General features: G+C 40.9%; 1 protein-coding gene across 1 annotated transcript in view; it reads right to left on the bottom strand.

The window, feature by feature from the left end:
* Window positions 1–21,048, bottom strand: part of PCDHAC2 (protocadherin alpha subfamily C, 2) — a 49,871-nt gene that overhangs the window by 19,483 nt on the left and 9,340 nt on the right. The window contains exons 2-3 of the mRNA XM_075163856.1: window positions 19,388–19,457; window positions 17,035–17,129 (exon numbers count right to left, since the gene is read on the bottom strand). Coding sequence (XP_075019957.1) covers window positions 17,035–17,129; window positions 19,388–19,457 — 165 coding nt within the window. The remainder of the gene's footprint in view (window positions 1–17,034; window positions 17,130–19,387; window positions 19,458–21,048) is intronic.

The following is a 21,048-nucleotide window of genomic DNA, read 5'->3' as shown; positions in this document are numbered from 1 at the left end:
GACTCCTAGCCATGAGCATAGCTATTCATCTCTCCAGGGGGAATGAAAGTCCCTGTCCTTGGAAAGGAATCCCCAAGGGCAACAAGGCAACTATGGCTTGGGGAGGACAAGGAGCACAAGCTGTGGTTCAAAGAGAACAAAACATAAATATCATGTTTTCCGCTCCCCACTCAGATCTTCTGTCCCCTCTTTCAAGTAAACGGTAAGGATGCTAAAAGCAATAGCTCAGTGCATGAAAATAACGCTGATCACCTGGAAGTGAGATACAAATGCATGAAAACAGCACTGTCACTTCAACGGGGTGAAGGAAAGAGAGAGAAAACTAGAGCAAGGTATTACACATATGTGGATTACGGAAAAAATTTTATGGCCATTATGGAGAATTCATTAGAAGTGAATGATCAATGCACAAGGATCTCCTCTACACTGAGAAATCGTCAGAAAACCTATAGCTAAAAGGGTTAATAGTGTAGGAAGGAGAGTGAATACAGGCAGGAACTCTGAATGATGGTTTTTTTTACTCTTTCAAGAATCTGGTCTTGTTGCATTATTGCAAGTCAACAATCTGAAGGGCTTCCTAGATACTGATAGGAAAGTAGAGAATTTGGAAAGGCAATTGGTGACACTATAAACAGCTAACTCCCTTCCTATCCTTTGGTCTGGGCTTGTCCATTCAGACTCTCAGTCTCCTGTGGACTCCTGGAGTTTTCAGAAGTTAGCATTATTCAGATTTCTTCTGCCTTATTCATCCTCAGCTTCTCTGCCCGGCCAAATTTTCCTGTCTTGGGGCAGGTTTCATCTCACTTAGATACACTGTAAAGCTCAGTCTGCAATGAAAGGGACGTAGTTGGCTACAACCTTCCTACACTCAGTGGAAAGAGGCATTTCTAGGGTATGATCTGGGTTTTTTTCTCCAGGCTTTCTTTCTTTTCTTACCATTTTCACTAAAATGGTAATCTCTACATGGGTGCCATTCAGACATCTTGGAGTTCCTCTATTGTCAGCGTATATCAATAATAAAAAATCTTTCAAGCCCTAATGCCCTTAAGCATTTATTCCCAGAAATGCCTACCAAAAGCTGAAACAAAGGCAGTCAGCTAGTCTGATGAGTCCTCTTGTTCTGTCTGGCGGAACACAGTCCTTGCACCATAGTCAGGAAAGACTGCCTTGGGCAGATCAGTTTGTCCTTGGATGGTGGAAATAGCTGATTTTTTTTCAATGAGTTGTCAATGCTGATTCTCAATTTATCTGTAAGGTTTTAAATAATTATTTGGCTGTGGATCCATCTTTCTAATTTTAGTGGGTATAACAATTTCTTTTCTTCACGGACTCTGTTCTTTCTGCAGTGGTATAACTACATCTGAGGGCCATCTGCATTTCAGTAGTTTCATGGACTTCACAGTGGATTCTGTTTTGACTTCAGCTTCCTCTTAAAAACATATCCTTAGAGGGCATGAGAAGGGCAGGAAGAACCCGTGACGAGTTCTCTCTCCTCTCTTCTTGTGAATATGCTCATGCAACTCTGCAACCACGAGCAAGGCTTACTCTGCCTGCTACGATGAATTCCAAGCAATAGTGTCTCATGGATAGTGGGTTTCTTCTCAACAGCCTGCAATTGCCCACCAGCCATCAAATAGTTCTGTTAATGCAACACAAGTATTTGGTCACGTTCTCCAATCCAATATTGCTGCTTATCAGTATTGCTGATGATATTGCAGATGGCAGCACAATCCAGCTGAAATGGAATTGGACATTGATCAAACAGACCGGCTGCACATACGGCAGCTGAATGCCTGGCAGCTCTTTCTGACTGGCGTGTCTACTGAGAATGCCTGGGTCTGCTAAAATCACACCACAGGTCTCACCTTCGTTGTACGTTTCCACATCACCAGGTGCGTTCTTGTACCTCGCTTTCCTCAGGCTGGATGGCTACAGTATCCAGCCTTCGAGTGAATCTGTTTCCACACACAGTGTCACTGCTTGTCTCTCCCAGCACAGGGCGAAGGTTATAGTCTTAACTAAGCACACCGAAGTTATGGCTCTGCGTGTTTTGGCCTCCGTCTACAACACAGATGTCAGCATTTCCAGTAGTCATGATAGGCTACTCGAATAATAGTGAAAGAGGAACTTGGTGAACATAATTCAGCTGATCTGATTTAGTTACCTGCTCTAGGAAGTGACAAACTAAATGTAACATGTCATTTCTCTCCACCAGAATTTGCTTGAGTTCACAAGTCTGTGTGACCAACTGGGATGCCATCATTTACACGAAAGTTAAACCAAAAACCCACCATCTGTTTTTTTCCTAATTCTGAGTTTCTTACATGTTGACCTGGTACACTTGTCTTGTGTTCATAGCAGTCAAATGTTGATCCATCCCCTAAAGATCTGAGCATTTCTCTGATGTTGTACCTGGGTTTTTTTCTGACTTTTTTTTTTTTTGAGTGGCCCCAAAGCCAGGTTCACTGACTGTTACAATGCTTATCCACACCCGAGGTTCTGCATAAGCAGACCAGGGAGCACAAATGGGAGAAATGTTCAGTACTTTTGCAAGTTCACTGCAATATGGAGGAGCCATGCATGCTGAACATAGCCTAAGTTGTTGTTACAGCGTAGCTGTAACCCGTCTGTATCTCATCTTTCATTTCAGAAATCAGTGTCTCCAGTGCTGGAGTTCTATGTTCTTCATGCAGATATCTATTCAATATTCTACTTCATAAATACACTTCAAAAATAACATATTTTAGAAGAATTAATTCTGTCAGGGGATTGCTAGACTTCTCAAACCTTTTATCAAATGCTTCATTATTCTTGGACATACTGTCTCTTTCATTGTTTGTGTGCTTCTTACTCAGATAATGAAAGTCCTTATCTTCCTTTTCTCTTCATTATCTGTTATGATCAACTCTACAAAAAGATCGGTTTTTGTTTCCTCTTTCTGCCACTATGTTTTCACAAGGTTGATTCTCTACAAGCGCAAGAGTCCTTTCTTCTGAAGATGCAGTTCCACCATGCAGTCTGTGGTATCCCCACCCCTTTTTGTGCCAGTATTAGTTCTCATCAGCAGCTAATTGAGTTGAAAATTAAGCCTACACAAGCCTTTTCAGGCAAATCAGCTCCCTGAACCAGCTAACTCTATAGTCAGAGGAGAAACAATGCTGGGAGGACTGAAATGTATGGCAAGAACTGAAAGAAAAAGTAAACCCAAAAATCCCACACTTAGGCTGCAACTACACAAAGCCCACCTATTTAGTCCACATAGCCTCCTTGAAATGCAGGCAAGCTCTTCCCTGCTACAAGCCTCACTATCTTCCCTGCCAGCTGCCTCCATGTTTCTTGGAACAGAAGCTGAGTAAGAGCAGGGAAGTATCACATTGTCCTAAAGTTGAAAACGAAATCCTTTTTTAATTAAAATTACTTGCAGTAAGCCTGGTCCTACACAGGTAGGACTACAGACATCAGGACAGAGATCAGCTTCCTACTGCTTCCTCCAAACTCTGGTCTGTGCAGCCTCTCTCCTCCCTCCATCCTCCATAACCTTGCTTAACCATCACAAAAAAAAAGAAGAAAAAAAAAAAGACGAATAACAACAAAAGTCTGCTATTTTTATTTTGGTTTCCTAGCAACTTTGCAGGCCAACTTGGCAATGATTTTGTACTGAGCTCTAGTTAACATAAGGTTGTTGCAGCTCTTCTCAAAGAGATACTTCAGACTCTTTAATTGCCTCTTTCTCTCCTTTAATGCACAAGTGGAGCGCACTCTAAGGCTGCCTGGAAGATTAGTATGAAGCAGGAAGAAACACCTACATTTTACTTTTACCTGCATTCCACCCTCTGATGATTTTTTACTCCACATGAAGGAACAATGAAGAGTTCCTAAACTAGTATTTAATTCAAATTAATCAGGGGAAATGAACAAACGGAAAGGAGAATCTGCAGATTAGAGTGAAGTTATTATCAAAGATCTCCAGCCAGGGCACCATAGCTATGAAGGACCCAGATGCAGTTTCTACAATGTCTGTTACAAACACTTGCCATCTGGGAATGGCAAAAAGCAAAATACCAGGCAAGAATAAGGAGGTTAATTGTAAACCTTGATGAGGATTAAGCTTTTAAAATTGTATTTGACATGTAATTTGAAGAGTCATAACAATGCATCAAGAAATAAACAATCATAGCATCAGTATTCGCAGCTGGGAATATATTTTCCACTGAGAACAGCTACAAAGCTGGCAGAAATGCTCCGAGCATCCCATCGTGCTGTCTAGCCAACAGGCCTCAGAAAAGATCAGAAGTTGACCTGCAGGGATTTAGTCTGCATGACCCACTGGCCTCCCCGCTAGCGCTGCCAATTAGTTTTGGTTGTGACAATGTTTTCTGCGATGTGGCAAATTGCCAGTGGGGAACTGGATTAGGATCACCAAATGATTTTGCCTGTCAGCCCAGAAGTAAGTAGTTCTCTTTCCCGTTAATGGGTCTTCTAGACAAGTTTAGCTGCAGTTTGAAAGTCTGTACACTGAGATGGATATACTGATTTACAGCGTGGAACAACAGAAATGTGCTTTGCTCTGTCTCGAAACTTCACTACTGAAAACAGTTTTACTATGTAACTGCTCCTGCACTCTTCAGAGGGGTAAAGACAGGGATCCACAGCGTGTGTGGTCCTTGTGAAACTCTCTGACCTTTCTCCCCCCACAGGAAATAAGCCCAATTGAAAGCAAAAGGTGATGTTGATCACGGTGCTTTATTTCTCCCAGCTGCAGTGAAGTCTGGGAATAACTGAGGCAGATAATCTGACACTTATGTTATTCATTTATTTTAATTCTTCTCTTTCCAGCTACACATGTGGGAGACTCTGCTACCTACTTAGCATAAATTTGCAGCAAGATAATAATCTACCCAGAACAAGTAATTTTTGCCGTGAAGAGATGACATTATGCATGATAACTAGAGAACAAATCCCTTGGAAACCTAATGAGTAGTGTGGTGCTAGCACACTCCTCCTGCTGATAGTCTACGCATGCTGCAGTTGCAGGTTACTTCTTTGGGCCGGCTTATCCTCTGTTTGTGACTGAATACATTTGACTCCAGGCATTTGGAAAGGACACTGCTTACCCTTACAGTCTGCCTGCTTATAGTGTCTGAGATGACAACGGGAGCAGTTTGAAATGGTATGGTGAACACTGCAGGCAAAGTATTCAGTTACTGTACGTATTAATTATGACCACTTAAACACCACTACAGGCGTGCAAGTTGATTTACCACTAAAATTGCTCCTGGGAGCATACAGGATCATGGAAAAGTAATACAGCATGAGATAGTGAAAAACTGAGAGCAGGAGGGAGGAGAATGTAACTTGCAACTGCAGATCCTGAGGTGTGTAAGGTGTGTAATATTCCTTGGTCATGAAAAATCCAGTTTGGATTTTGTGTATTAAAAGCAATGTTGTGAGGTCTGCAGGCAGTATTTGAAAGAAACCTGGGGGCGGAATTGTTCATTCTGCATTTTTCAGTATTATGATAATATTTTTAATACAAGTTTTGCCATTTTTCACTCACTGCCTTTGTTCAAAACCCCTCTGATCTTATTCTGAGTCTTACAACATTCTGTTCTTCCTTTAAGCTTAGTTACCATATTCAAGTGATTATGTGCAACAAAAACACCAGAAAATTGAATCAAGAGAACTAAAGAAGATTCAATACTTCCTTGTTTCTGAGCTCAGTCTATGGTTTCTTGATTTCCAAGTGCCTTGCAATGTATTAAAAATTTGAATGTGAAAAACCTGCTGAAATTACTTGAAGACCAGAGCTTGCTTCTTGGAAATATCTAGGTATTCTTTTCCAAGGTTTGAATAACCTAGCTAGAATAAGCAATCCACAGGACCAGGCACTAGGCCAAGGAGGTGTGATTACAGGATAAGAAGGTATAACCTAAGGCAAAATCCCTCGGCCAGCTCCAGTAACCACAGGGACAAATGCAGAGAGGGAAGGGCAGAAGACCTCTCTTGCCATTAATTGTCTAAGTGAGCCTAAGGAGATTAGCTGCACAATTAGGTATTTAATCAGTGCCACTCCCAGCCTGGGCAGCAGCCTGTCTTGTGTGTGCTTCAGTATTATATGACTGAGGTCTGACCTTTACATGGAGATTGAAATCCCTTTGCAGCCCCTCAAATCCCACCCCACTCTATGCAACAGCATAGCACACACATCCCAAGGGAGCCTGTGAATCCATCGGCACAGGATTTGCTTGCCAGTCCGCAAATCCTACTTGCTTCTTCAATAACTCCTTTTCTTAACAGTCAAAAAACAAGTCATGGGAGGCAGGCACAAGACAGAACTGGGCCACTAACAAATGCAAATGAAGCACTTGCTCTGTTCCTAGTAACAAACTCCATCAAAATATAACCAATTTAATTTCATCATGTTCAAACCACTACCAATGAATTCTATTCTAGCTCCAGCCTCCTTGATAGCATTTGTGGTGGGATGAACTGCTGCTGTTAACCGTTTTGCTTTGGTTGCCTTTTGGTACCTGATCCTGGCACTGCGTGCTGACCTGGGGCGTGCAGGCTCCGCACAAGGTCCCACAGGCTGCACCAAATCTCCCCTGCCTTCTCTGAATCCGTCCTGTGTACCTGTACAAGCAGAAGCTGCACACTATTTTTCTCAGCATAAACACATAGAAACAATTTCCACAAGACCACAAAGGGTTTGTGGGTTTTTTTTCTTCCTAATCAACCCATTTATTTTGCTAGCTGTATGTGCGTGCTAAGAGTGCATGCTTTTAGGGATGGGTGACTGTAATTATACAAGACAAGAGCAGATAAGCTGCACACAGATTCATTCCCTCCAGAGCCAGAGCCTTGGTTTTCTGAGAATTAAATCCCCATAATGAAGGGGATGCCTTTGCATGCTGCTATTACTATTTTACATCTCTCATTACACCCTCTGAGTGCACAGAAGTAATGACCAAATGTGTTCAGAGTTCAGCTCTCAAAGTAAATTCAGCATCTCTAGGTCAATGTTACATAAATAGTCCAGCATGGGTGCTGGAAAAATACAGTATTGCAGCATTGCTTTCTCTGCTTTGTGCAGCCCAGTTCTATTCTGGCAGTCCCACCAAAGCAAGGATACAGCAAAGAGCTCAGCGGGGTGCAAAAGAGAGAAACATAATGGACAGGAGGAATGTGAAGCAGCCTCTGCCTGCCTCTTTAAAAGCAGGGCTGGTGAGCTGCTAAAGGTCTGGCATCGCAGGCAAAGGGCCTGTAAGCACAGCAGTGAAACATGAAAGCTGAAAGAATAATCACAAAGTGTTCAGGAAGCCCTGACCTCACGGGCTCTCTATGGCTCAGCAGGCTGGAGAGGAGCAGGGAAGGACGCCCCGAAAGAGCCTCACAGCTCTGTTATTCTTTGCTCACCCCTGCTGCAGTGAGAGCATTTGGGGCCAGGTGGATGCTGATCCAGTCCTCAGCATCGCTATAGAGCACTCTGTGATAAGAATAATTTTAATTTTTCTGCATCTTGTGTTTTTCCTTTTTAAGACACGATAACGAGCATTCCCTTTCCCGTGTGTTCCCAGACCTTGTCTGCCCTGCTCATGTAAGTGGTAAGTTCCTTAAGGCAAGGCTTGTCGTTTGCTATTTGTACGGGCTTTGTGTAGTGCCGTCTGACCTGAGAGGCACTGCCACACTACAGCATTAATAACAGACGCTGAAGCAATGCCCAGTTACAAAAATAAACACATGGAAAATACATTCATGACCCTTGTGTACAGCAAAGTGCTGCACACAGGCAGACATCCATTAGGGAAGATGTAATAACACAGAGCGGTCTGTACTCCCTCAACCTCTTTTCTCCTTCCATCGCCTGCAATAGAAATACATTCCAGTTCAAAATTTCTTAAAATTGCTTAGAACCTTCCTTATTTTATCCACCTATTTTCTATTAGATAGTGAATTATATATTGCAAGAGATAACAGGGTTGAAATTCCCCTGGGATCATGAATATGATAGGTTGTTTTAACATTTACTTGAGTATATTTTCTTTCAAGAAGAATCTAAAAAGAATAAAATTAAGCCCACAGCAGTAGAGAAGGAGAAAAAAAAACACAACAAAACACACATAAAAGGGAGGCACAACAGGGAGAAAATAAAGCAGCTGTAAGCTCATGTGGAAACAATTTGATTACCATCAATTCCCCAAAGTACTGACCAGATAAACACTTGTTTAGCTTATAAGTCTGACAAGATCACAACCCAAGGTAGTACAGCTGCAAACAAGTGATTTTTCTATGTATTTATTGAAGCCTCTGAAAAAATAATAGAGATGGGAATCAAAATCCCTGTCTTCTCTGTAGCTACAGAATTTTACCAGTAGGCAGGCAGGACACACTTCCTGGTATTGTTACCAAGATCACAAAGAAGCACATGCCTAGAGCAATGGACAAGTGAAAAAGTTGCTTAGATTTGAAAATCGGACTTATTTATTTTATTTACAAAATAATTTCCTACCAGAAGTCTAGGAATCAATCACATCATCTGGCAAATCTATTTTTTTGTAAGAAGTTGTTTGTCCCCCCTCACCCCTTTTTGCTCAGGACAGCATCATTTGGGGTATGACTAACGTCCAGATGGTAGGTTAATCAGGGTGGCAAACTGAGGTTTTGGTGTTTGGTTCAAAAGAGTTAACAAACTGTTGGCCATTACAGACGTCATAAAGTTAACCACAATCAAAATCAGGTACTTTTCAAGAGATGTTACTTTGTTCTTAAAACAAAGTAGAGTTAGTAACAGCTATCGAATGAGAAACATTTTTTAGGTGCAACTGTAACTTCCATTTTGAGGAAGCAAAGAGGAAAAGATGAATTAAGCAGACAAGGAGTTATTGTCATTAAACTTCCTCCTAGCACCTAAATACAGAAATTATAGCCAGCTAGGCACCTAAACTGCTTGTGTAAAATCTCTTACTTTATCACTCCTTAGAATGACAAAGTCTTGAGCTGCAGCAGCTTTTGTTTGGGAACACCTGCTTCATATTACTCAGTCACAGAAAACCACCAGCCTTTTGCTCCCGTTATTCTTATTTTATTCCAGGTTTTAGAAATTTTGCAGGTTTCCTATGTTATTAGTATCTCAGCTGGAGCTATCAGTCTTACACGAACCTTCAAGAAATCTGCATTGGAACAATCACCCCATGTGGAGAGCAGAAGTTGGACATGGTCATCTCCACTTTGGCAAATTCAACAACTGGCTCCAGTCAGGGACAAATGTGGCCCTAAACTAAACGGAAGGGCTGCACGTGCACAGGGACTTGACTAAATGACAAGATGTACAAATGTATTCTGCATTGCCTGGGGCTAATGAGAAAGGTTAATTCCTCTCACAAATCTTTGCAGCAGGTGGAATCAAGAATTCCCCACAGTATATTAAGACATAGTCAAAATGAAAACAAAGTCTTGGTCAAATATATCAAGACCAACAGATTACACATCTTTGAAGTTTCCAGCATTAGCGTTTTTCAAATTCTGATGAGTCCTTTTTTCTCCCTTACACTGAGTCTTCAAGGACTAAGGTATCACACATTGTTAAATCTCTCATCCATCTCATCTAATTTACTTGGTACACTCCACTGAAAAATAATGCACCCCGTGATGCAGATCACAAATGCTACTTCAGGTCAGTCAGGGTTTTTTTGGAGCTAAGAGGAAAATAACAAAATAACAGAAAGCAAATTTAACAGTAGCCAAATCATGACTGCAGTTTCTGTATAATATAATCTATCTTCCCCTCCTTTCTTTGCGCACTCAGATGAACAGAAATCTAAACTAACCTATTCATTTACCTAGTCCTGGCTGCAAATACTGAAAGCCCAAACTGCTGGTTCAACTATAGTTTGCATGTGGTGAAGTCAGACGAGTTCCTGGTCAGAACAGTCATCAGCTTTTAAAAAAAAATTATCAGTATGTCAAGCTGCATCTGTCATAAAAATATTTATATTTTTTGACATGTTCTTTTGAAAAATCATTCTGATTTCAAAATGCTTTTCTTCAGCCCAAGCAGCATCTGAAATTCTCAGCCCTCTCCAGCTTCCATCAGGCTGTCAGAAATGAGAAGCATTTATCACAGAAAAGTCTTAGTTCCGTGTGCAATACTGAAAAGGTGATGTGTGGCCAAGCCAGTGATCTACATTTCAGCATTCCTGGAATAACAACACAGAGGAGAGACACCGTGGACAGATGAGCAGGAAGAGACCAGAGTAGTTAGATGAAAGGAATAAACAAGTTTTGAAGAGAAATGGGGGAGAGGTGCATACTTGGCAAAACAGGTAGGTAAAGGAAAGAGGTGAAAATGGAGAAAACGGAAGTGAAAAGCCAAAGAGCAGGAAGTATGCAGGGAATATCCTGGGAATAAAGAGTACTGGGAGTAGGGGCAAAACTGAGGACTGTGCATCACGTTGAAGGTCTCAGCAACTAGGTGGAATTAACTTGAGATTTCAATGACAAAGGTCAAAACATGAGATAAAAGAAAGGGATTTAGCCTTATATGGTCCTAGCAGATTATTTCTATTTCAGTATAGAGTCATCACTCTGCATCTACCGGAGAACGCTGGCATGATTTCCTTCCCCAGACGCTACTGAGCTGGTAGAGATACTGCAGCTTTAAATAATGATTTTAGTATGCTTTATGGAGATGATTTTTTCTATGATTACAAGAGGCTGTGAACCAAATCTCTGTGATACTTTACTATGTAGGCTTAGGAACTAGTCAAACTGCTTATGACCTTCATTTTGGAGATTTATTATATCACTGATTTGAAGACTAATTTTCATGACAAACATGAATAACTTGGCTGTTCTGTATTTCCCCTATTTTTTCCTTTAAAAATATTACACATATGATCACAGTGGTTCTTAGACCACTTAGTATGGTTCTTAGAGCTGGTATTTTGATATGTAGGTATTTCTGGTTTTGAAAGTTGGAATTGCGAAATTTCATAGAAAATTGGTTATTAATTAAAATAAGTATAGAGGATACCGATGTGCACAGCTGCATTTTCCAGCTCCTTCCATTTTAAACAGCTGCAACGTTCTACAACAAACCAAGATGCCAGCTTTGTATTCTGGGTTGCTAATTAGTTATTATCTTTTACAGCTTTAATCAATGAACTGCTAAAGCCAAGCCAGATCAGTGTTCTGTGCCATTATTTGTCAATTAACCTTTTACAGTCTCAAAGCAGCAGCTCTTTTGGCCCCTGCCACGTTCTTCGCAGTGACTGCTTGAGTCTTAATTAGCCCCTTTTTCTGTAGATAAGGAAGGTCATTTGAAGAAGGTGAATAGAAACTGACTGACATTTAAGAAGAAATTGTTCTCCATTTACAACCACAATGTAAAGCTATATCATATGAAATACGTTGTACCCGAGGTCTTATAGCACTCAGTTATTTTCTTAGGCTCTTTCTGTTTAAACTGAATTTTTAGAAAAATACTTCAGAAGCCAAGAGTCTTGTTACAGTATTGTGCTCCCCTGTGAGTTTTTACTGGAGTGTTATGCCTGCTGAATTTCAAGAACAGTGTCTGTTGCAACAGTGAGAGAGTCAAACTTTAAAAAAAAAATCATTCATTCCCCTCTGTGTGCTGATGTTAAATGGACTCAAAGACACAGAGAGATCAAATGATTATTCCATGAAAAGAACAACTAACTTCTGTGTGGCTTTCTATCCCACTCATCACAATCTATTACCCAATCTCAGTGTGCCAATCTTCTTTCAGTGACCTATGCTCAGTAGTCACTTAAGACTCTGTGCTCTCTGCACTGTGCCATTCCCAATGCTATCTGCCTCCTGTAGACCTTCTAGCATCCTCTTCCAATTGTTTCCCTCTACCAGATCCTCTGTGCTCACCTTCCTATTCCAAGATTTTTACTGGTGTCCCCCCTCATGTCCTTAGATTTCTCTGCTCAGATCTCTCCTGCTTACACTAATGCCCCGCCTCTCATCTGGGCCCTTCTCACACTGCTCCGTTGGAAGAAAGTGTCTCTTTCTGACGGAACGTTCTCATTCAAGTAGGATTTACTGGCTTGACATACAAATTAGTCTGTGAAACACAGAATTGTGTATACCGCAACTTACACTAAAGAATTATAATAATTTCTTCTCCTATCAAGGCATTCTTGGACGTTTTTATTAAAATCCATGCAAGCATCCCCTTTCCCTTTCTTCACAGCTTTCCCACAGTCATTCCGTTCGCAACATTCTACCCCAAACCAGCACTACAAAACTTACTAGGAAGACTGACTTTCAGATCATTTTGCTTATTTGCCATATTTATAGTTGCTTCTCATTTAATTTGCAGTATTCATCACTTATTCTACAGCCCATGCCCCACGGATGGACCTCTTCTGCATTCCAGCTGATTGGAGCAGGAACCATCCTCCTAGAGCAACATAAATCTATTCCAGAGCAACTGTAGTTCCCAGCATAAAACCTAAGAGTCTCTATAATCTTTCAGGACAGTCTGAGAGTATATGGACATGGAATATCCCTAGCTAGCATGGCATGTGTAAAAAGGTCACAGTTAGGCAGGAGGTAAGGAACAGAAGAAAAAACTGAATAAGAGAGGAAAGCTGTGATAGACACAAACTCCAGAGGGCAAACATTGAAAGAGTCAGGCTTGGGGTGATAGGAAACAAGGAGCTATATACATCTTTCTATAAAGATTTTATATATATGCAAACATATATATATATTTTATATATATGTACATGCATATATAGCACATATGTCCTCTACAGACCTAGAGTTGATTGCTGGGTTTCTTGGTTATAATTTTGGTTATAATATTCTCCTGCCTTTTCAAGTAGCTATGAAACCCACAGCTAACCTCTCTCCTGCTTATTTCTCTTAAGGAATAGCAGCCAATATTACTACTGCTGTTTACTTGGCCAGTTCAAGGGATAAACATATGCACCATGAATGTCAAGCATGGAGGACTGCCCATGTTGAGGTCAGTAGAATCTCACACAATAGAATTGCTTTCTTCATCAGAGTGCTTTAAAAAACAAGGCTACCACCTCTCTTCCCCAGCTAATTACCTGGGAAAAGGAAACAAAAATAACAGATATACTTAGAAGAATGTTAGCACTGCAAAATCAAAAGCACAAAATTAGCATATTCTAGGATTGCATTTGCCTATGTAATCTTAATTCCGTCCCTTTGCATATTTGTAAGGCTAGACACCGAAATCCTAGCTTCCTTGAAGTCAGTGGGCTATTTGCCATGAACTTCAGAGATGCCAGTATTTCACCCATGGTCTTCACTGACATGTTTCCAAATTTCAGATGCAGATTTTTTCATGAGGTCCTTTCCTCTTTTGTTTACAGATTTGTCTGAATGGAAGTATTTTTTTTTCCTCTATATACGTGGTGTGTGGCCCAGTGCCTTATTTACTGCACGCATGTAAAACCTACATTGAATAGAGGATTTAAAATTCCTCATGGCTGTTTTTCATCACAAAACCTTATCGTTCTCCTGAGTCTTATATGTGCTATGAATGCGTCTTTAGAGTGTTTTGTGAAGCACTTGCATTACCAGTTTTGTTTTGTAGATTGGAACCTGGAGCACAGAGAAGTACACACAGATTTGTCTAATGACCACTAATTCTAAGCTCTGAATTATGCATAGGTCTGATTTATTCAGAAATCTTCAGTGCTGTATGTTTAGAGCAAAGTTTCTGTTCATCTTAGTTTCTATTATGAGCTCCCACCATCTCTGCAAATCAAGCTCCAGCTACTCCGAGTTAGGCATCCAAAAAATAAAGTTCATTCAGATGAGGGGTCACCTATAGAAAGTCTGATATAATTGCCAAATCTGTCGAAGGACATAGAGCAGAAACCAGAAATCTGTCCGCATTTCCTGGACTCGCTATGTAGCATGGGAGGGACAAATAAGATGCCCCAGAGAGCTAAACCCGATGCTATCCTCTACCCAGAGGGAGTTTGAGCCTTCTTGTCCCACTTCCCTTGGAAGTATCCTGACTACAAACCTACAAACTGTTGGACTGGTCCATAAGAAAATGCAAAGACAATCAAAAAATGCCAGATTGAGATTTCCCCTGCATGGGTGAAATATGCAATAAAGTCAATAGGACTGTCGTCAGTCAAATGAGGACCAGGTTTTGCTTGGGCAACACCTGTTTGCTGAACCATCATGTGATGTTTGAGTACAGCTATGCATTAGGAATTAAGGATTTACTGATTTAACACTTGACTTGTTCATCCTTCTTAAAGTGTTCCTATGACATCATCTGTGAATGCTCTCATTGATTAACTCTCTGAATCTCTCTCTGTGAGGCATCTTATCCGTGGCTTTTGTGGATTTTTAAATTAAATGAATGGTTTAGTGACAAACTGAATTGGGATTTATCAATTGACTAAAACGACTGCATGGAGAATGTGTGCACAGAACAGGCTTGGAAGTGGTTTCTAGCAATCAGAAGTCGAGACCTGCAGCTGCCACAGTATGCTGATGATAACAGAGATAACAAATAGCTTATCTAGGAGTTTATCTGGTCACAGGTGCAATCCATTCATATGCAAATGATATGTCAGGAGCAAATGCATTTGTTGACTCAATTGACTGCAATTGACCATAATGAGTTGAATCTCTTCTGAAAAGCGTCAGTTGTGTATGTTAACCTGATGAAAAATATTACAGGTCTTGAACCTAAGCCAGAAAAAGAAAGAAGTATTGAAAGAGGTATTTGTGGGAAACTGCAGGTAGAAGTCTAAAACAGTCATAGTATCTTGCTGAAAATGTGATGCATGATGATGTACTTAAGCTATGAGAATTAACACAATCATTAATCCTGAGATTTCCCTATGAATCGCCTTTTGCTATTAAGGACCAGGGATGTCTGTAGCTTTTGCTTACAAGAGAAGAATATTACCTGAAACCCACTAAAAAAAGGGGCTAATTAATGCTATGTCAGGGTTACTAATCCCTTGGGAGTAGGCAAAGACAAAACAAATGAGTCTTCATTGTGCAGGAAAAAATGTTCATTTACGAGGAACCTGATTCACAAAAATTGGATTTAAAGGCAGCTGTAACTAGTGTGGATATTCCATAACGCAATTTTAATTCGTCACATTTTCCTGTATGGCAGAAAAAATTCCTGTTGCTGAAAATATTTCTTGAAACCTGGTTGAATACATTACCTAGAAGTAAAAACCACAGAGAAACAATGATCTACAATGCTCAGTCCAAGGGCCAGGGTAACAGCCTTGACACGTGGACTGTCACCTCTCCAGCTGCGCAGCTGGGGCCTCCTGCCAGGTTCTCTCACTATGCCTTACGGTTTTCTCCACCGTACATAGCCACCAACACAGAGAGCGGTGTGCGTGACAGGGATGCATTCATTGCACAAGTGCCTCATTGCATGGTCACGGAGGGAAAAAGCAATGAGAGCCAAGGGTTACTGCTGCTCCTCAAACAAAGAGATGTTCAGGTTCCCAAAGTGAGTCTAAAATGATAAGACCCAAAAAAGTATAGCAGGGAGCAGTCCAGGTAGTAGAACAGGGCTCTGGGACCCAAATACCAATGGACCTCCTCAGAAGACAGGACCATCCTACCTTTGCATTTACATTCAGGTACTTAGAGATCTGCATGACCAGCAAGCAACATCTGGATGAATATTTTCATCCATACTGAACTTGGTATAAGGTAATACACTAAGCGCTCAGTCGAGGATGATTAGCGCAGCTGAAAAGCCTGAGGGAACCCCTTGTAAAGGTTAGAGTGTACTTGTGGTGACATTTTCAAATGCAAGCTCAACAGTTACATGCCCTTCATAACATGCACAAGCTGTGTCTTCTTGCAAAGCCTGCAACAGAAGGAAGAGCACACAAAAACAAGGTAATTATAGCGTAGGGGCCCATTATATATTATATTAATTTCCAAATTTGTTTCTGCAGACAACTCTTCTGCAACACTAGTGCAGGTTTTGCTGGGCACCATTAATTCATGGATATGTTGTAACTGTGATCGCAAATCCTGAAGTTGCTCCTCAGCCCTTTATCCAGGTAAAATTCCCCTTTAAGTCAAGGTAAAGTTTTGCACCAAAAAGTATTAAATAAAGCAGCTCTCACATCTTTTCTGCTGGAGACCCCATTTCTCAGCCTTTGACCTGCCTCTGTGATACGAGCGTCACTCCTCATCTGAATTTCTGGAGGACTCACAGCCTGCAGAGCTGTCATACAGGGCTCACAACCCCACACAGGGCATCCACTAAGTTGGCAGCTTAGTTTGGACATGACTGAAACTGCTGATCACACCAGTAACTGGCTGTTCCACCACCTCTCTATATTATTCCTGCTCCAACATAGAAAGTGAGAATATTTTATTGCCTGCACTGCAAAAGGTGTTTTTCTTTTCTTAACTCAGTGAGGACCTTTTGCCAATTCTTATCGACTGCTGTGAAGTCATCAGACAGTGACTGAGTAAATGAAGCTACATTCTAAAATGTATTTTTGGTCATTTATTTTGACAAGCAAAGAATAGTTTAGTTTCCATCATCGTGTACTAGTGAATGAAAATAGCTAGCAAAAAAACCAGGTCTGATTTCACCACAGAAAATGAGAAGAGACATTCAAAGAGACATACTGGTTTTGTAAAAATAACAAAAGGGAGAATGGATAAGCTCGGACCCCAGTTTAACTGTTCTTTTGAAATGGAGGGCAAATCAGCTCTAGACCCAAGCATTTTGAATCTGAATACGCACATGAGAACTGAAGCTCTTCCATTACACAAACCAAAAACATCTAAAGGCAGGGATCAAGGACTCTTATCTGCAGTGCTCATCTGAGACTGAGTAAAGAAAAAGATGTATTTTATGCTTTATTATTCCACTTGATTTAGATTCCACAGATTAATTTACAAGAACTTCACTCAGGGACACAAAACAGAAGAAAAACTAAGACGGAAGCATTAGGAAGTCTGCTTCAGTTAACATTAGTTCCTCACATATATTCTGGATTTTCACACCCTTACCTGCAGTAGCACTGGAGACTGTTGGCCACTGCTGATCAGGCCCTCCTGGTCCTCCACGTAGGACTCCTGCCTCCTCCATATGCACAGCACTGAATAAGCATATACCATAGTTAGATTATACAGTTCGCCTCTGCCCTGGGCTTTATAACATTTCCCTTTCTTGCTACTCTTCAAAGGTCATAACTGTTTGTCGGTGTGCAACTACTACTATAGTATTGCATGATGCTAACAAATTCTGCTGGAGCATTGGAGAACTAGTTACTTTGACTTGCAGAAGTTATCTTTGATTATTTACTAAAACACAGTTGTAGCATAATTTATAAAACAAACATACCTGCAGGACACTTTCCTTTCATTGACTGGAAGTCGCTAACAAGGAAGTTACACACCTCCTTTGCTGTTATGATGTATTAGCATTAAAGCAAATGGTAAAAAGTTGGCAGAGTTAGTTTTGAGCTTCTGTCATTCTGCTACTTTAACAGATCCCACTTTCCTGGGTTACTGCATGCTTCTCGTGAGCAATTCAGAAAGAGAAATACATTTTCTCCAACGGAGAAACTAATACAGTGAATTTTACAGTGTCACATTGTGAGCACTTGATCCTGAAAGCACCAATTTTGCTATTATCCAGCACCTCAAATGGAAGGAAAAGAAAAAACCTGCTACTTTTAATGCAAAACTAGGCACGTATTTGTGTGCAGTTCCTTAGAGAAACAGGATTCTGTGATTGTGTCCCTGCTCTCTGTTCATCTGCTTTCAGCTCCCTTCCACGCTCCCAGTTGAACTTAATGGGCAGTTTCAACCAAATGTGACAGATGTCAAAGGTCCTATGGATACCAAATTTCTACAAGTTTTATTAAAAATTAGCATTTTATGAAAATCATCAGCTGGGCAGATCACGCAGGCTCAGAACCTGAGATTTCAGGTAAGGCCGGGGGCTGCCGATGTGTGGGAACAGAGGAACACATACAATTTCCCAGAAAGGCTTCATTAGCTCTCCTGCTTGTGGGATGAATTGCTTTAAATGAGCTCTGACTTTTCATTAATTGTTGAAGTAACCTCAGGCCAGATCTTGAACTCTGTATAGAAACGAATGTGGATCCACAGGATCACATTGGGAATACACAAGAGCACGCCTGACTCTGAGGACCGGTAGATAAGATGCTTAGGTAGGCAGGAGAATTCCTGCTCCAGGATCCTGCTCCCCAGATTTATTCATTTTGCAGTAAGCAGTCAGGGATTAAAAAACCAAAAATAACAGCAGGAACACAAGAGAAAGAAACCAGTTTGCCCAACAGGCCACAGAATCAAGCTTGCTCTTTCTTCCTTTCCTTCTGGTCCCTGAGGTTTAGGTTCCTTTTTAGACAGCAGCCCAAAGTCAGCTGGGGAGGTACGCTGTGCCCTCCCCCACATGAAGCACAGTCTCAGGGATGGACAGTCTGAATCTGAGTTTTGGACTTCAACCTTATGAAGGCTCTTCAGCCCTGTGGATAATGGATGAAAGGTGACGACTACAGTCCCATTGCACCAACAATTTTGGGAAAGCATACCATCCCGCACTTTGTAGTGCCACCAGGAACTACCGCAGCCTTATAATTACATCTAAACCTGTAAGGTAGTCTTATTAATCATGACAGATTACACCTGAATATATAACCAGCTTTCTAATTTGCTCAGGAAGGGAGAGCAAAGATATTATTTTTTTAGGCTCTACAAAACCAACTGTATTATAATTCTTTTTTTCCGGGTGTACTGAGTAGCAAATTATAGCAAAGACTGCTTGCGATGTTAGGCAGAGGACTTTCAAAGACGTCTAATGAGATTTGGACACAGCCTCACTCTTCCTTCTTTGAAAATCCATCTCATATCTTCAAAATGTCCTTTAAACTGTGTCAATCATCTTGACTGCACCACGTGGTTAATAAACCGACTGCAGGAGCAGCATACTTTTATGGTAACGAGAGACAACAAGATGGAAAACGCATCGATGCTGCAGTGTATTGAAACATATCAGCATAGATGATTACAGGGAGCTTTAAAGTAAACAAAAAGTGTATAATCACAGTTAAATAATTCAATAATTGGAGCAATTATGCCTTGACAGTCAATGTATAAAAAGGCAGGAGGTAAACATAAAAAAAGCACAGATCTATGGTAGTATAATAATAGCGTAAGATGCAGTCAGACCGAATCTGTAACACTTGGAGATTGGAAGTGACAGCAGCCGAACTCGGGGGCTTTTCCATCTCAGAGTACAAATATCGTCAGTCTCGGGCATCAGAGGAGCCAGACAGCTTTGCCCTTTTCACAGAGGACAAAGACAGAATTCCCCTTCTTATGGGGAAACACCATACATACCTTTGCATTCCTGCCCTTAGGGATGCAGAGTAGCGCCAGTCAGGATTGGGGTGTTTTGGCTGTAGAAACAAAAGCCCAGAATAACGTTGTTAATGTATGTTAAACGTGCTGAAAATCATATGCATCTGGCTAATTTTGTCAGAAGAGTCTATATGGAGCTACTCAATTTTTGTGAACATTCAGAACTGCCAAATCCTTCTACAAATCTAAAGAAACTTTCAAATGGAGGCACAGAGATTGTCTCTGTTACAAACAAACTTGTTTGCACGCCAAGGCCTTTGGCTAAAGATGATCTCTGTGGAACGACATTTAATGCTGGAAATTGGTGGACAGTTATTTCGTACATTCATCAACATTCTGGACAGAGGCAAAAAAATATCATAAATCCATAATACACGTTGTTTGTTTACCTGCTAAGCCGAGGAAACTTGAGCTCCTGCACTGAATAGCATCTGCCTGGCGATGTGTGAAATACAGCCCCGGTGAAGGGGACACGCGGGGCAGTCTGTCTGCTGTGAGGTTTCTGCTGACATTTAGTGTACTGCAGAGGACTGCACGAGATTGTATCAGATTTGCAGACTGCAGCAAGTCTTTTATCAAAGGCAGACGTGTTCTTTCATAATATCAAGAACCACTACATTCTCCATATTCATGAGAGGGTATAAGAGATAGAAGGGGAAAACAGCCAGCAACACCCTTTGACCAACAAACCTCAGCATATGCTGATCTGCTGCAGAATGGCTTGCTAAATAAGGAGATAATTAAGAAATCCTCTGTTGATTAAAAATTGCTCCAGAAAATCTCTTTTGCATTGTCAGGGGACCATCACAATAATTTTCATCACAGCCAATGAATGCAAGCTCAGGTCCTTTAAAATGAAGACCTAAGCACATAACAAGGTTATTTCTCAGGATTCTCAAGACGTTATTCTGTAGGTGATATCGCAGCCAGTGCTTAACTTCAGGCACTTGAATTCAAAGAGAGAACTTATATCCAGAAACATAATGGACTACACTCATTCCTGGTGTGTCCTGTACAGTGCCAAACACACAAATAATATATGACAGTAATGGTTTAATTCTCTTCAAGCTATTGGAGACAGATCAGAAATGAATTTTGTCCCATTACTTGAAAGAGAAAAAGAAAGTGTTGGATGCTCTGAATTATTTAAAGCCAACTCTGTCTTTCCTCTTGAGGTTTGGTGTATGCTTTTCCCTGGATCAATAGGTTTTATTCAAATAAAAATGGAGCAATTACAACTTACGCTATAGCTCTATCACCATATTTCCTGGGTCCAGCATCACTCAAGAGTGAGATGCTCTTGGATGATGCGCATCCTAGTGTTCTTTATGGTCTGAGTTACACAAAAGGGAGGAGGCTGCTATTTGCAACCACACATTAAACATCTGTGCTAGCAATTTCCTTCCCATTTAGTCCCCAGTTCTCTAACATGCTCAGGTTCTGCTGAGTTTAGCAGAAAGTAGCTTGACGAGGAGCCCATTATGCATGGTTCCAGTATCTTCTGATTCATTCCATTTTGGCCACGGTCCCAGGGATGTCAAAGCAAAGTCAACCATGTAGTAATAGTCAATGAAAGAGGATAGAAAATAACACACCCTGATCAGACCCTCTCCTGACTTTGCCTTTCTT

Source organism: Calonectris borealis, chromosome 15, assembly GCF_964195595.1.
Source record: "Calonectris borealis chromosome 15, bCalBor7.hap1.2, whole genome shotgun sequence".
Classification (NCBI taxonomy): domain Eukaryota; kingdom Metazoa; phylum Chordata; class Aves; order Procellariiformes; family Procellariidae; genus Calonectris; species Calonectris borealis.
The sequence above is the reverse complement of the archived record's forward strand: the minus strand, read 5'-3'. Positions and strand labels throughout refer to the sequence as shown.